The sequence below is a fragment of the Xenopus laevis genome, chromosome 1S (assembly GCF_017654675.1).
Source record: "Xenopus laevis strain J_2021 chromosome 1S, Xenopus_laevis_v10.1, whole genome shotgun sequence".
NCBI classification, from domain to species: Eukaryota; Metazoa; Chordata; class Amphibia; order Anura; family Pipidae; genus Xenopus; species Xenopus laevis.
In genome coordinates, this window is record NC_054372.1 from 48,653,990 (window position 1) to 48,671,584 (window position 17,595).

Sequence of the window (17,595 nt, forward strand, 5' to 3'; positions counted from 1 at the left end):
GTAATTATGGATGGGATTATTATCTTTTTATAATTTAGTCAAAATGCTTATAGATATATTCTCACAGGATTACAAAGAAAAGAAAAACCCCATGCTTGCACATCCCCCTATGTTCATATAGAAGTTTTTTCAAGAGAGCAGAGTGAAAAAGTGTTAAAACTTAATTTTAAATAATATATTCTAAAATCTACATTGATAAAATGTAAAAGTGTGGCAGGCTTTAGGTGGCGAGCTTTTGATTTTTTTAAAGAATTGACAAGAAGCTGAGGTATTTGAATGTCGAAACCCCACAAGAGTTTAGAAACTCTCATGTGGTTTTTGTTATGGGACTTGCGCACAGTATGTGGCAGTGGAATTGCATGCAGCAGAAGGGAGTGTAAGTGTACAACCTATGGACAGATTATGATGGCTAAATCATAATGACCTTACTAGTTCTTTCACTATGCAATGTCCTGTAATGACTTGGATGAAGGCCCTATACAAACTGTGAAGCAGTGATCAAAAATGGTCACTTCAGGGTACAACACATCCAGTATAAGTATGGTAAGAGCATTATTTGGTCACCATAGTGGATGGCTGAAAACATATCTGAAAAATAAAACAATGGGGCTCATTTATAATCTTCGTGCAGGGCAGAATTATCCGCACAGTGAAAATATTTGCCCTGCGCATGGTTATATTTATAAAGCTGGATAAGAGTGGTGTACTTAATGTACAAATAGAATTCCCAATTTTTTTTCACACTGCAAATGTCCATAAGCTTTTTAAATATGGCGGAAAATGCAAATTGCGAATACTCTGCATCTGAATTACGCCACAACTTTGGTGGTGGAGAAAATATTCGCAAAACAGTTTAGTAAATTGAGAATTGAAGTTACCGTCTGCTATTTTCACGCACAACAACCTCACACACTGGGCACGCTCACGCAAACACCCAAGTCATTTGTGAGACATTTTGCAAAAATGTACAATGCAAATTCGCAAAATCTGGCAAGGCAGGCACAGTAGTGCAATATTTTATCAGTCAAGAAAAAACTTGGGCAATACAGCCATTTGGGAATAAATATGCGCTGCGCGAACTTTATAAATGACCCCCAATGTCTGCCTCCGCAAATCTTTAAATTAAAATTTTTGACTGACCAAATTGTAGCAAATTGTCAAAAGAAAAATTGTCAAATTGTAAAAAGAAAACCGTGTATCTAGTTGAATTCCAAACCTAATGGTGGATTTAGTGTCTCTTCAGCTTAAGTTCCATTATGGAAGATGTGACTTTTGTAAGATATACGTAAGACTTTTGTAAGATATACGTAAGACTTTTGTAAGATATACGTAAGACGACTTTTGTAAGATATACGTACCTGTGGCTGGTGGGAGGTTTGGTGGAAGCTTTTCTTTTTCTCTGAACTCTCTGCATGCTTTTTGTGAATCCTCTTCAGAACTAATATTTCAGAATGTGTTCTAACCTGCTCTTCATAACACTGTTCTGTTTGTTCCTAACTTCTTCTGTCTAACAGCGGACAAGCCCAGGGAGTACTGAATGAGTCGGATGATCCAGAGAAAGGCTGTGTAACAGATAACAAGCCAACTTCTCGTCACTTCTATCCTGTCGCCTTGCTTCTTGTCAGCTCTCACTTGTTGGTTGTGTGGCTTATTCTGAGTCTGGCGTTGCTATTAGCCAAATATCAATGATATGCACTTAGTACTATTATATTTTTTTTACAAATAGCTATGTTCCTTGATTTGTAAATTAACTGTGTATGCTTTTCTTAAAATTCCAACCTCAAAAGATGCCCCTTTTACCCATGTCTAAAGCAAAAAATATATATTATTTTATGTTTCTTTCTGTATATGACTGCTGTTTGTTCCTATTGATAAGAGAAAAGACCAGTTTATAAGATACAGCATCATTATATGTTTTATTTGCACTCCATTTTTTAATTCCTTTGTTGCCTTAAGCCAGTCATACACAGGCAGGTTTGCTCATTTGGTGGGTCTTTACTTAGTCTTGCCACCCAATTGGTGGGACAAATCTAACTGATCATTTGTTACTGTACCAATGATCATATCACAGTCTGTGCAGACCCATTGGACTGCATCCACAGCACAACAGAATCCTTATCTGTTTGGAAAGAAGTACTGTATATCCCAATTGGCAGCCAGCGTCAGTCTGTGTATGGCCAGCTTTAGTTGAGTTTCACACCACCATAGAATTCAGACAAGGCATTTTTTATAAGTAGCAAAATACAGACTTCTGAGCTGTTGTCGCCATTTGTAGCCAAATGCAAAACTAATTTTTAATAGATGGAATGCTTTGGATGGTTGGGTGGATAACGTCTTTGTCTCTATCATCTTTTATATATTAAAACTACAACTCACACGTCCCATTCCATACAGGAATTAAAGGCATTCATGATTTTATAATACTAAAATGTGAAAAGATCTAATGCAACTGTCATTTTGTATTATAACTGTCCTAAAGAGGACACCAAGGTAGAGTGACATTTTTCTAACTTGCCAAGCAACTTTTGCAGGGACACAGTACCATTTAAACTATTGTAGATCAATCTAATTTAAAAAAGAAACCAGAATTAAAATATATAGTCCAAAGAAAAAAAAATAGAACCATAAAATGGGAAAATCTGAACAGTGCTAAAGAAATCAGGGGCGTAACTACCGGGGGAGCAGGGGGTGCAACTGGGCCAGGGCCCGGATCCCCGCAGGGCCCCTCCCCTGGCAGATCAAACGTGCTACAGCCGGCTGGAGTCGGCTGCAGGCGCAGAGAAAAATCACATGGATGAGGGTGGGGGCGGGCCCAGCTGCATGGCCCGCACCAGGGCCCGCCCCCACCTAGTTCCGTTACTGAAAGAAATAATGGAGATGGGCTCCTCGTTAAAAGATTACAACATTCAGTTAAACTAAGGAGGTTATTTACTAAAACTTGACTTTTTCACATTTTTTAATGAAGCTCAACAAATCCACAAATTTAGCTTATTTGTAAAAAAAATTCAAGTTGGAAAAAAAAATGGAAAAAATTCCAGTTGTTGCAAAAAAACAAAGATTATTTGAGTTTTCGAGCGAAAACCAGCATCATACACCCCAAAACCTCCAAAAAGGGACAGCTGCCATTGACTTTTACATGAATATGAAAGATTTTAGAGTATTTTCGGGTTCTGACTTTTATCAACTTTGAGGCATAATAAATCTCGAAGAAAAAAAAATTTCCTCTAACAATTTGAGGTTTTTCACTAAAAAACCTTGAGTTTTAATAAATAACCCCCTAAATGTAGGCCACATAGTTCAAAGAAAATGTTGTGTAAATTGTAGCAAAACCGGGGTCATTTCAGACTGCAAGTGTCTGTATGAAAAAATCCCATTGCATCAAACACCAATTCTTGCACTTCCATAAAGTTGAGCTTTGTGCCACTGTCTTTTAGACCTTGGGCAAGGGGAACATTGACACATGGAAACACTGGAGCTACTAGCAACCCACATAGGTGGAACGCCAGACAGAGAAGACAGAGATAAAGCCAGATATACTTTTTAGTGTAATTCAATGATCTGCAGCAAAACACAAATGCTATTGTGTGAATATTGACTGATTGGCCTGGCAACCACAACTGTGCTGAAATGATGGGGAAAAGGCACTGCATTGTGGATATAAAACAAAGCAATTGTGTCCAAATGTGCACTTTGTACACTGCACTTATAGCAAATGTAAGATACGTAACTTAAGAATCACTATATTATAATGTAATGTAGTCCTTCCACTTCTTATGGACTGATTTATCATATATTTTGACCATGGTTCAAATTTTTTTTTTTTTTTTTTGTGGTAAAACTATTTTAAATTAGAATTTCTAAAACTCAAATGTTTGGTATTTTTTAGGAGCAAATCAAATGAAAAACATAAATGTTAAACTTTACCATCTAAAAGCTTGCTTGTTCATGTAGAATCCAATGGAAGAGTTTTTAGCAATTTTTTGAGAGTTTGTAGACGCACTGAAACTGATGATTATACGTATTAATTCAGTATTGGACATTTTTAATACCTGCTTGAAAGTGGCGCAAAATAACAGCTTAATTTAGACAGTTAAGGGCAGATTTATTAAGATTCGAATGGTAAATTCAAATTCTCAAATTTTTTTTAGTCAAAACTCACAAATTTAAATTTTAAATCACCACTCGAATTTGAATGTGAAATTTATCACCTCGACCCTGCAAACAGTTCTAATTCTAAGATTTGCCATTTAAAACCTGCCCAGTTCATTTGCAAGTCAATGACAGAGGTCAGTTGAACCATTTGAATATGTTATTTGCCTTCCTGACATTAGGGATTTTTTTTGGAGGGAAAACTCGATTCGAATTCGTTCCTAATTTTCGGGTCGTTCATATTCGACCGAATATTAGATGTTTTAAGTTTTTTCATAAATAACCTGCTAATCGAGTTGTGAATCCATTCGAATTTATTAGAGTTAAAAAAATTCACATATTCAGAAGCAACAGGGGTATATTTATCAAAACGTGCAGTTAGAGATCTCCACAGTCCACTAGAGTGAAATTCCGCCTCTCTCCATTTATTTCTACAGCATTTTGCAAGGTGTATTTATCAAGGGGTGAACTTTCACTTTCACCCATTGATATATACTCTCTTAAAAATACCTAGAAGGACTGTAGCGATCTCTAACTTTTTTTTTTTTTTTCAACAATGTTTTATTGGGTTTTCATAAACACAGATTATGGTTTACATATAAAGTATGTCAAGATAAGCATAGAGAGAGAATATGCATTGCTGCATGACATACCAAGGAATTGAACAAATTAGTACATATACTTAAAGTCAAGGGATAACAAATAAAAGGCAAAGAAATAATAAAAACCAAAATAAACCACAACCTAAATTTGCAGATTTAAACTTTATATGTAGATTTGTAATATCCCTAAGATTTAAATTTCATGACTAGGATCAATTTGTTGGAAGAAAAGAGACCAGTTATCTAAAAATCTGCACTTTAAATGAGGGTTATTTATTTTTGTCCATAACGCTTCCTGCCAACATAATTGATTTATCTGTGATAAAACATCTGTCATGGAGGGGGAAGCTTCTGAAAGCCAATATAGAAGAAAAGTTTTATTCGTAGCAGCAACGAAACGAAGGATCGAGTTATTTAAATCCTTAGTATTGGGTTTATACCAGAAATAAAAGGGGAGCCTATATTTAAGAGAGCATAGACTGGAGACAATGTAATGTGTATCTTTAACTTCAAACAAAGAAAATCCTTTCATCTTTGCCAGACCAACTCAACTTGGGGACAACTCCATAAGTAAGCGATCTCTAACTTCACTCTTTGATAAATATACCCCAAAGAATTTTTCATCAGTTCTCCAACGTGTCATTAAGAAATACTCATTTAAACTTTAAGTAAACTCATTAGGAATGTTTTGCCTCCAGTAAGGATTAATTAGGATCAAGTAAAAGGTACTGTTTATTTTTTATTACAGAGAAAAAGGAAATCATTTTTATAAAATTAAAATGATTTGATTATTTGAGTCTATGAGAGATGGCCTTTGCATAATTTGGCACTTTCTGGATAATGAGTTTCTGGATAACGAATCCCATACATGTACAACAAATATGTATATAAAATGTCACCATAACTAAAGATATTTAATACTGTATTTGTTTAACATTGCTGTCAAGTTATCAGTCATATTAGGCTAGGAAAGATTCACTACTGTGTGCCTTGCAAGTGACAGCAACTTTGATATGGATCGTAGAAGAGTTTCATCAGTGGTAAAGACTTTGATATAGCATTTTGCTTGAAGTTGTAATATTTCTGTAAAAATTCAGAGGGAAAAGAAGGTTTAAGTAATGCAAAGCAAGGCAAGACCAGAGTGCCTCAGATATACATTATATAAAGAGGGTAGGAAATAAAACCCACAAATTACTATTTTAAAATGAAAATAATATAACTACTGTAAATAGTAATGGGCGAATTTGGGGTGTTTTGCTGAGCCGAAAAATTCGCAAATTTCCAGCGAAATTCGCGAAACGGTGAAAAATTTGCGAAACTGCGCCGGCGTCTCGTTCTTGACACCGACGTCCGTTTTTTTGGATGGCATATTGTGGGAATTTGCCACAAATTCATGCCTGGCGAATAAATTTGCCCATCACTAACTGTAAATACAGAACCCTGGGTTAAAACCATTCTGTCTTTATATTAGCTTTAAACCTAACGTGTGCCCCCAACACAGGATCTATTGCACCTGCACAGTAGACACTACAGTAACAGGCTTCTCTAAGATCTGTGCAGCCCTGTGTTTCTACTGGAAAAATGCATTGCACCAAGTTTACACACAAAGGGGACAAGTAACAGATCTGATATTTTTAGACATTATGCAGAGCATTTAAGAAAGTGAACGTTAGATATAAAGTCAATATTTCCATAAACCCCACAGTCTACATTTATATAGAATAGACAATCCATACACGTCAGCCAGAGTCAAAGCCTGCCAAGAACTGGCTCCTACAAGCAATGTTAATGGTGAAATAAATGATGCCATCTAACATGCATTTTGTCAATGTAACAGTCCTCACATATGAGGGCCGATTCACTAAGCTCGAGTGAAGGATTCGAATGAAAAATACTTCGAATTTCGAAGTATTTTTTGGGTACTTCGACCATCGAATGGGCTACTTCGACCTTCGACTACGACCTTCGACTTCGATTCGAACGATTCGAACGAAAAATCGTTCGACTATTCGACCATTCGATAGTCGAAGCACTTTCCCTTTAAAAAAAACTTCGACCCCCTACTTCGGCAGATAAAACCTACCAAAGTCAATGTTAGCCTATGGGGAAGGTCCCCATAGGCTTGCTAAACTTTTTTTGATCGAAGGATTTTCCTTCGACCGTTGGATTAAAATCCTTCGAATCGTTGAAAAATCCTTCGATCGAACGAACGTTTAGCGCTAAATCCTTCGACTTCGATATTCGAAGTCGAAGGATTTCAATTCGAGGGTCGAATTTCGAAGTATTTTTTACTTCGAAATTCGACCCTTAGTGAATCTGCCCCATAGTGTAAATGTAGTTCCCGGTAATTGAGCTGATATATTAGTATGCACACAGCATAGGTTTTTTTCACTCAGGGTTGGACTGGAGCCTTGGGACCCACCGGGGCTGCAAAAAGAAGGGCCCTCCTGGCAGTCCCCGAGGGCCCCCTCCTGACCTTTAAACGCTGCACACATGCGTGGAAAAAGTTGTGCAGCGCACATGCGCAGGAACCGCCTGGCCAGCAGGGGGAGCAAGTCTGGGCAGGCGGGACCCACCAGGTTTTTTCCCGGAGTCCCGCCGTCCCAGTCTGACCCTGTTTGCACTTTCACAGCACTTTGCATTCTGTACACATAATATTACGGAGCGGAACAGAACGTATGCAGAGCAGTAAAGCAGGATGCGGTCGCACATGGCCAAGGTTCTGACCTTTGAGAAGTTGATCAATTAAAAAGCAGCATTGATTTTATTTCTTTCTTTTAAAAAGTACTTTGCAAAACGTCATGGTAAGGCTAACAATTTGGTTAACCATGTTTTGTAGCAGGGCCCTTTCTTGTGCTTTTAACCTGTTTCATTGCTGGTTAAAGGGGACCCGTCACCCAAAAAAAACCATTCCAAATCCTATTTTATCACATTAGTCAAGCAAAATGAACTTTAATTACACTATATAAATTATTTGAATCTTGTTTCCTTCTGTCTGGAAATTCATAATTATAGCAAGCAGGCAGGAGCCATTTTGTGGACACTGTTATTAAGGCAAGCCTTGTATCATCTCAGAATCTTGTTTGTGCACCAGAATGGGGGACCTGATGTCCATTTCCTTGCCCTGGCTACACAATTAAATGGTAAAGAGAACGGGGGAATGTGTGGAGAGCAGTGACATCTAGGAATTGCTAAAGTGAAAGTAATTGTCTGCCCCGCCTCTATGCCACTGGCATAGAGGAGGGGCAGACAATATTTGATTGACAGCTGAGATTTTTAAATGAGCTTACAACAGCTAGGAATGCTTTAATAAAAAATAGAAATAGGATTTCATGTTTAATTTGAAAAGGACTTTTATTATACAGATTTTTGTGTCTGGGTGACAGGTCCACTTTAAAAATACTGGTTTATGCACTACTTGCCTGGCAAGCTAAATTGGCTTCTTTTCATCCTTTTAAAACATGTTTTTTTTTATCAGCTTAACAGCACAAAAAATCATATTCTGTTGTCAATCATATTCATATTACAGCAAAACTAGTAAAACTGGGGAGATGTGCAACTGCTGCTGACATAGTGTAGCCATGTAAAGTCTTGTTTTTGCAATAACTCTGGTACAGCTCCCCAAAAATAGAAGTTTTGTAAAAAATACCTCCATCTTCACTCCTCATATGCCACTAACTGGCTGGATTTGCAAGTTAGCCAACATCTGAATCCACGTTTTAAATATCAGTCTGGTTAATAGAGAATAAAGGAGAATTATAGGATAACATTTCCTATAGGTGGCAGGGACACTGTACCAATGAGACAAGTTAAGAAATGCACTACAGGTGACAGCACCTTATAAGTTACCAGGAGTGGCAGAAAGCTGCTCCTAGTTACTTAAAGTGGACCTGCCACTCAGACACAAACATCTGTATAATAAAAGTCCTTTTCAAATTAAACATGAAATCCAATTTCTATTTTTTAGTAAAGCATTCATAGCTGTTGTAAGCTCAGCTGTCAATCAAATATTGTCTGTCCCTCCTCTATGCCTTAGGCATAAAGGTGCGGCAGACAATTACTTTCACTTTCCATTCAGCACTTCCTAGATGTCACAGCTTTCTACACATTCCCCCGTTCTCTTCACTGTTTAATTGTGTAGCCAGGGCATGTGGATGGACATCTGGTCCCCTTTTCTGGTGCATAAACAAGATTCTGAGATGATGCAAGGCTTGTCTTAATAACAGTGTCCACAAAATGGCTCCTGCCTGCTTGTTATAATTATGAATTCCCAGACTGAAGGAAACAAGGTTTAAATAATTTATATAGTGTAATTAAAGATCATTTTGTTTGACTAATGTAATAAAATAGGATTTTGAATAATTTGTTTGGGTGACGGGTCCCCTTCAAGAGCTAAATTTCTGGTTTTCAACAAAAACAAAAGCTGGGATCACCCCTGATAGGTGGCAAGGGTTGAGGCTGTTCCTCCCTGCTATGTATCACCCCCTGTCTAGGGACAATTCCATATTGGAGACATTCATTAACTGTTAAAGGCACACTCTGTATTGGTATAGTTGAAATATACACATCTCCGTATGTCCTATGTATTTCATGCCCAACGGCACTTAATTATGGACTCATGATTAAGTGCCTTTGAGCACAAAATGCGTAGGTCCTATGGAAGTGTGTTTATTTTAAATAATACCAATAAATATTGTTTTGCTTTTACATTTTTGTCCCTGTGGATTTCCTTGAGTGCCAGATGGTCCATCTTCTGTCTATATCTTTTTAACGCTCCCCAAGCTGAGTGTCTGGGGCCAGGGATCCTGGACACTGATTGGTGAGTTTTCTACCTATGTTGTCTGTAGCACTTTACCCTTCCTTTTGTTAAAGGGACACTCTCTCCATTAATAAAGTGCAAGACAACATTGTATATATGGTTTAGTAAATGAGCATTGGGCGGAAATAAAGTTGGAAACATTTTGAAAATGTTTCAGCCAATTTTCTGCTTGATTTTTTTTTCCTGGTACACACAAGCCTAACTGCCTTTTATGCTGTCTTTCTAGCTCAGGCCCACATAAAAAAAGTAATAGTTGAATTCTCAGTAGTGGAGTAAGAAAACCGTATTTGATTATTGGTTATCTTTATTCCCTGCCTGCAAAATAATTATTAGTCATTTAGATAAGGCCTTGTAATCATGTCTGTACAAATATCTAGAATACTGTGACTGAAAGGACACAGAAGGAAATACTGTACATCCCCTTACACAAATAGAAGAAATTGATTCAACATTTGTCTTAGGGTTCCCCTGTAAATAAAGTCAACTTTTTCGATTTTAGTCCTATTTTTACCCCTACACATGTGCACTTTAAACGGAAGTCGGACAAGAAATAAAACACTTTTACAGCCCTAATTGCATAATACCCCACTCCTCCACCTGCATGTAAACACCCAGCAGTTCCTGAACCCTTGCATGATCCCTATGGGATTAACATTGAACATTGTATGAATTCCAACATCTCTATAACCAACTTTCTAACAAATGGAAGAACATAGCTATGGGTCTGTGAATTTGCTTTGGTTTGAGGTTTTTTTTTTGCTCTCCGTCCAAGTATTTTCAGCCTAGTTGGTATTATATTAAAAACAAAGATTAGCAATGAGTGTGTTTTCAAACAGGGTTGGATTGGGCTGGCAGAACACTGGGAAAAAACCCGGTGTGCCCTGCCGACCCAGACCCTTTCCTGCTAAAACCCTGGGTGCTGCCCCCTGACCTCCCATTGGCTCTAATAGTGGCCACACTATTGGCCACTATAAGCGAACAAGAGAAAAGAGAGAGAAAACAAGGTATGAGCAGGGGGAGAGCAGGGTGGAGGGAGGTTTTGGTGCGGGCTGGACCTTGTGGATGGCGGCATCACCAGTGGGCCCCTGACCCCCCCCCCATTCCAACTCTCTTTTCAAATAAATTTGCTTAGCCTCTTCCATGTGCTTGCTGGATTCAGCAGGAAATCATTTTCCTGACTTTATACAGGATCTTGCCCAGCCAGATGGCGAAGATTACCATACAGTAAATTTGCTTATTCTCTCCTGCTTTTTATACTTTCTTTTCATCCAACTGCATATGCTCTTTTTCTGGTGGGGGATCATTTGAGCCTCACCAAGGTGGCAGATTAAACTTCCAATATATCCAAATATAGACAATAGTTGTAGTTTATGAATGCAGCAAGAGGAAAACAATGGATCTCTGCAGCTGAATTATTTGTACCCCCTATACACTGTGTCACTGGTTAGTGAATAAGTTGCTCATTTGGAACCACAGGTTATAGGGTCATTCATGCATTCTGTACTCTGCACGTCAGATGAAAAATCTGGCACTTAGTGAAGAGAGCAGCATCAGGGGGGACAGCCTGCATCTGGTCCCTGTCATTATTTTTTTTTTTTTGCCTTCCTCTGGATAAACTAGCAGTTAGGCAGGTTTAAATTGAGTTAAAAGGTTGAACTTGATAGACGTGTGTCTTTTTTCAACCTAATTTACTATATGTTACTATGTAATGTTACTATTACCACCTGCCCAAACGGCCCCATTACAGGTTGCGCCTCCTGCTGCTGCAGACATTGCACATTTGAATGATAACAAGTTATGGGATGGATTCGGGATGTCTACCCATCCTCTTTTCTTGAACAGCTGCCTAATGCAGACAGTACTTAATTCAAAGTGTGTTTTTGGGCCTCTGGTGTGGCTATTTTTTCAATACCCCACACAATAGACAAAATGCACCAGGTTTGGATTAAAGATACAAAACTGTCCCTTTGTGTTCTTTTCATTTGCTCTGTTCAGTGCATTTATTTGTGTTTGTTTCCTACTTATTTTCCTGCTTTAAATCCATCTCTTTGAGAGAGTGCAATCATTTTTGTATTTTGTGTGTATGCACTATTTGTAATAGGGATGCACTGAATCCAGGATTCGGCCTTTTTCAGTAGGATTCGGATTCAGCTGAATCCTTCTGCCTGGCCAAACCGAATCCTAATTTGCATATGCAAATTAGGGGCGGGAGGGAAATCTGGTGATTTTTAATCTTCCCACCCCTTATTTGCAAATGCAAATTAGGATTAGGTTCGGTATTCCGCCTAATTTTTCGAGAAGGATTCGGCCGAATCGAAAATAGTGGATTCGGTGCATCCCTAAATTGTAAAATAATCGAGAACGCAGAAAACAGGATATTTAATAAAAGCAGTTTTTATCTTGCTTTAGGGCAAAATGATCAGGAAGATAATAGTGATTATAAAATTATTCATAGATCTTTATGGCCAGACTAAATAAATGCCTTATTCTTGTTTATAGGATATACATATCTGGTATCTAAGATTAAGAGTAAAATTATAAACATATGGTTAGATTTATTAAATAGATACAATGTTGTACTTATTGTGTGAATCCGTATTTTCGTGCTTCTCAACAGGCTGCAGTCCGGGTGGATGAAATGAAATGTCAGGGTGCATGAAATTCCAAGTAAATCTAAATAGTACCCGGAGAGCACACTGTATCTTTAAATTGTCATGTCTTTATTGCAGAAAATTGTGCACTACAGGTTTTTGGCTAATCAGCCTTCATCAGGTGCATCTGATGAGCCGAAACATGTAATGCACAATTTTCTGCAATGAAGATATGACAATTTAAAGACACAGTGTGCTCTCTGGGTACTATTTAGATTTATTAAATCTAAATAGAAATATGAATGGACAAATGTATTTAATAAGAAGCTTGTCTGGCTAGGCACAGGGCCAGAGTTAGAGAAGACGGGGCTGCTACAATGGCACAAAGTTGGAGCCCCCATCTGAGAAGGGGAGAATTAAATAAATTAGGGATGTCCAGGTTATGCCCTCAGGCTGCAGAACTACAACTCCCAGACCCTACTAGAGGCTGCAGTTCAAGAGCTTGAAGGTCTGCAGATTGGAAATCCCTAGGATATATGCTGAATATATCAATTGCTACACAATATATGTCCTTTGTCCTATATCTACATTTCCTTCCCAAGGGCCCGGTGTGGTGCTGGGGGGCCCTAAAACTGTTCCTGGCTAAAACATTGTGTGAAGTTTCTGAAGGTATTTACTATTTTTTCCTGACCTTTGGATTAAAACCTGTAAGATGTATCATCACTTGTGAAAACACAACAACATGTATAGTTGGAACCTTGTTATTTTTACTGAGAAACTGCAACACAGCAATGAACAAATAAAAGATATTTCTGTATAATTTGTTTCATGCCGTTGTCCTTCTTTTTCTCTCTTTCTTTCTCTCTCTCTCTTTGTCTCTCTCTTTCTCTATGTACTTACCAGAGAAGGATGCCGCATAGAGAATGTTTTGAAGAATATCAAATGCAGAAAATATGCATTCAACACCATACAGCTGCTGGCTTTCCCCAAGTACTACAGGCCTCCCGATGGCACATATGGAAAAGTTACCAATTAATTGCATTGATGGGATACTTGAAAATGTGAGCAGCTGTAAGGCACATTCCACAGATAGTGAGCTATTAGAGCTGGTGCTGTAGCATTAGAACCAGTGTTCCCCATGTACTGGACAATTGGGCACAATTACATCTATTGCTGAACTGCAGGTCCTTTCATAACTAACAGCTAAAAGCTGCCAGAGGAAATTACTAGCACCCGCCTGCACAGGTAGCGGCCTATTCAAGATTCCAAGGGTGATAGTTAAAGTAACAAAGCCCATCATCATACCTTGTCCACGGCTATGAAATTAGCAATGTATGTCACATTCAGAATACAATAGTTTTCTTGTGGATAGCTGGTCATTAACAAGCAACCCCTAGCTCTGTTTAAAAAAAAAAAATCTTTATCAAAAATAATGCTGACATTCAGAGGCAAAAGAGGCATTTTTATTTCCACAACAACAGCCTGATAGAATGCTGGAATCATCATGGAAAGGAGAATTTCAGCAGAAAGAGGATAGCAAGGCCTCATCTATTCCATGCAAATGAAACTGCTCTTTGTAGAGTTTTTGTATCTCACACCATGACAAAAGAAAGAAAAAAGGTGGATAAGGCTTTTTAAGGTTTACACTCTATACAATTGTATTTTAACAAGTATTTCTTATGGCACAATAATGTTCCACCTACAGCCTCTTCAGCAGCCACTGGTTTGCTCTAAAGCAAGCAGAGAATCACTGCAGTCTGCTAATTACACACAACTGTAAATAAAAAAACAGGTATTTATTTGTAAAAATTGAATTCAGATTCTGATGAGTATTCTCTATTATTGCAATCCATTTCGTTTCATATCGTGACCGTTGCCCAAACTGTCAGCCAAGAACTGAGGTGCTATAGTTCATAAATTAGGGAGACGCCAGTCAAGCATTTATCTTATTTATTCTGTGTTTAAAGGGATACTGTCATTTTTTCAAAATGAATCAGTTAATAGTGCTGCTCCAGCAGAATTCTGCACTGAAATCCATTTCTCAAAAGAGCAAACAGATCTTTTTATATTCAATTTTGAAATCTGACATGGGGCTAGACATATTGTCAATTTCCCAGCTGCCCCAAGTCATGTGACTTGTGCTCTGATAAACTTCAATCACTCTTTACTGCTGTACTGCAAGTTAGAGTGATATCACCCCCTCCCTTTTCCCCCCAGCAGCCAAACAAAAGAACAATGGGAAGGTAACCAGATAACAGCTCCTTAACACAAGATAACAGCTGCCTGGTAGATCTAAGAACAGCACTCAATAGTAAAAACCCATGTCCCACTGAGACTCCTTCAGTTACATTGAGAAGGAAAAACAGCAGCCTGCCAGAAAGCATTTCTCTCCTGAAGTGCAGGCACAAGTCACATGACCAGGGGCAGCTGGGAAATTGACAAAATGTCTAGCCCCATGTCAGATTTCAAAATTGAATATAAAAAAATCTGTTTGCTCTTTTGAGAAATGGATTTCAGTGCAGAATTCTGCTGGAGCAGCGCTATTAACTGATTCATTTTGAAAAAAATGTTTTTTCCCATGACAGTATCCCTTTAAGCACAACAAGAGGCTGCTTGTGAATAATGGTTAGAGCTGGAACAGACAATGTGACAGTAAGATGGGGTAGGGATTCCATTGTTAGTATCACAGCTTAGCAATATACACATTGTCTTCATTTCTGTTACCTTTAAATTATGTTGTTGTTTTATTTTCATTCAGGAGCTTTATGATTTTTCATGTCCATTAAATATTTTTTCTACAAGATTGTACATGTTGTATCATAATATGTGTAGTTGTTTTCTTGTGCGTGTTACCATACCCATTGTACACCAGCTTTTTTTTTTTAATTTGAATAAAAATAGTGTTATTTATTAATCCTGCCTCTTTGTTGAAAATAAAAATGGTTCGTATAAACCAAACACATGAAAAATGAGGAACAAAGCATTTAATTAGGTAATTGCTGCCAAGTCTCTGATTAAAAAGGGGGGAGGTAATAAATCTGAAATGTTTCTCAAAAAAAAATCCTTCCTACCAATGGATCCATGAATCCAATCTAGAATTGGAGAGGTGCCCCCATGTAGGTAAGTGTGTGCGTATGTGTTTTATTTTACTAGCCTATTCCTGGGTGGAAATACACTATTTAGCATTGCTAAACTCTAGCACATTAACATAGTTTTAACTTGAGTTAGGAAAATCATATACTGCCTGCAGGAGAGGTACCAGTTGGGTTAATCAGTATCTGGTAATAAACTGGCTAGTACCACCCCTCTTCATAAGGCTGCTGGGTAACCCCTCTATCACCAATTCTTGTCACCACTGCTTATTCGATTATACAGATGTCTGTCTGTCTGTCTGTCTCAACTGACAAATTATAGTGTTGTACTGGGTTAGTTATAGATCAAAAGTAGAAAAAGTAGGTTATACCTTTTATTGGCCGAGTAGATTAAAAATTGTGAGCTTTTAAATCCCCAAAGTTTGCTTTTTTTAATCTACTCAGCCAGTAAGGTATCACCTACTCTATGCAAATATATAAATTGGGCTGGCACAAACACTCCGTTAATAGATACAGTTATAAAGGTATTTATTTAGTTTAAGTGCCCACAAAGCACGAAATGCGTAAGGCTTTTTTGAGATGTTTTTTGCTTAAATAAATACTTAATAAGTGCATCTATTAACAGAGTGGGGTCTGGTTTGTGCCAGCCTATCTTTATATATATAGTGTTTGCCTCCCCAAGCTGAAGGTCTGGGGCTTAAGCACCTGGACCCCACCCCATCACATTTGGTAAGTTAACCCTCATCCTTACCATGTTCAACATTGAATATTTCCCTAGTAAATGATCCATCGTCAACTCTAGATTTTCTTGTTTTCAACTGACACAATTAAGCAACATAATCGAATCCAAGATGTGCTTTTATACAGGTCATGGAATTCTTGTGGTGACTTCTAAAATCCCCCTACTTTTCAAGGTTTTTTTTTTACATACTTTAAATTATAGTAAATAGTAATAGTTCCGTGAGTCATGTGACATTATAATTAATGACATCACTAAGCACTGTTTAAAGGATATCGTTTACAATGTTCTTGGAAGCTCCTGATAGCTGCATTGATGTTTATCTGTCCTGTGCAGCAAGTAGAGCTGATATCACTACAGAGAAGAGTCGTCCTAAGCAGCTCCCATGCTGAAAATTCACAGCAATAGTTGTTAGTTTTCGCACTGAGATTTATGCAAGAACCCTGCACTCAGGCAAGTTTTTTGCAGAAAATAAGACCTTTATATGGAGACTCAGAAAAATGAAGAAATGATAACTAGAAAGACCATGTTCAACCAGTAGGAAATCAGTGCAAGCTTCAAGAGAATGTCTACATGGAAAGTGCTCTCAACTGAACTGGGATCCCAGTACAGAAAGGCAACTGTCGCCAAGTTACCAAAGGTAATCATATCCCTCTATTTATATAGTGCCAACATATACAGCAGCGCTATACAGAGGGCAAGTACTGGAGTACCAGGGGGAACCCACACAGACACATGACTAACATACAAAACAAAAAAGGAGCGTTGTACTGTACCTCCAGTATGTAGTATTCTTTGTTCCAGCAAGAGGAACCTGTTTATAGTTTCCCTAAAAGCTTTGCTTTTTCTTGTGAGCCAGTTGATCCATATAGTCTGATGTAAGTCTTTTCTTTCAAATAACCACAATACATGCTAAATAAAGGTATTTAATTCTGGGTTTGTACCTATTCAAGCCTGCTATTTACCTGATATATGTGCTAGGCATCCCAGAACAAATCACAAAAAGACTTATATTTTTTTTCAAATTCATTATTTGTTGGTCTTTCTTATTTCTAGATTTTGGATACATTTTCTCTCCGACATAACACGACCACCATGACGCATTGGGCCTGACTAAATGTTATACATTGTGTACATCTTATCTTCCCTTGCTGGTACAATATGAATGAGGTTTTATTTTCACTTGGCTCAGATTGTTTCCTCCTAGGTTCATTAAAGAAAAAGAGAAACTTAAAAGAGAGTGCCATATATATATATATATATATATACAACTCTGTCTCCTACCATGGATTAAGGTAGTTGACTAAAGTGTCAGCAGTGGTACCAGTCAGTGGAGTGTGAGTAAACATTCTGCCATAGCTTTCACAAATAAATTACACTGTTGTTCAAATTGAAGGAGACTAATGTAACTGAAAAATATCACAGCTAATGTTACTGCAGATAAAAAAGATTGATTCAAGGGGAAATGAATGGAAAAATAAACTATGCCAAAAAACACCATTGTCACGTATGGTATCCAAAAAAACAGAACTAACCCCAAGAACCACACCCAAGAACTATGAAAATAGAACTATGTTGGGCGATGATTCAGAGCAGGGCAGGT

At 37.8% G+C, this 17,595-nt stretch overlaps 1 protein-coding gene across 5 annotated transcripts in view; it reads left to right on the forward strand.

Annotated features, from left to right (window-relative positions):
• The window catches only part of LOC108704365 (type II inositol 3,4-bisphosphate 4-phosphatase), a 339,921-nt gene extending 325,782 nt beyond the window's left edge, over positions 1-14,139 (forward strand). For 4 of the 5 annotated variants that reach the window (XM_041579561.1, XM_041579564.1, XM_041579562.1 and 1 more), the window contains one exon: positions 1,515-1,838. In XM_041579561.1, the coding sequence (XP_041435495.1) occupies positions 1,515-1,689 (175 nt within the window). In that variant the 3' untranslated portion in view covers positions 1,690-1,838. Of the gene's footprint in view, positions 1-1,514; positions 1,839-13,064 lie in introns of those variants that run through there. The other variant, XM_041579563.1, reaches the window with a different exon arrangement.
• Positions 14,140-17,595: the final 3,456 nt, after the last annotated feature.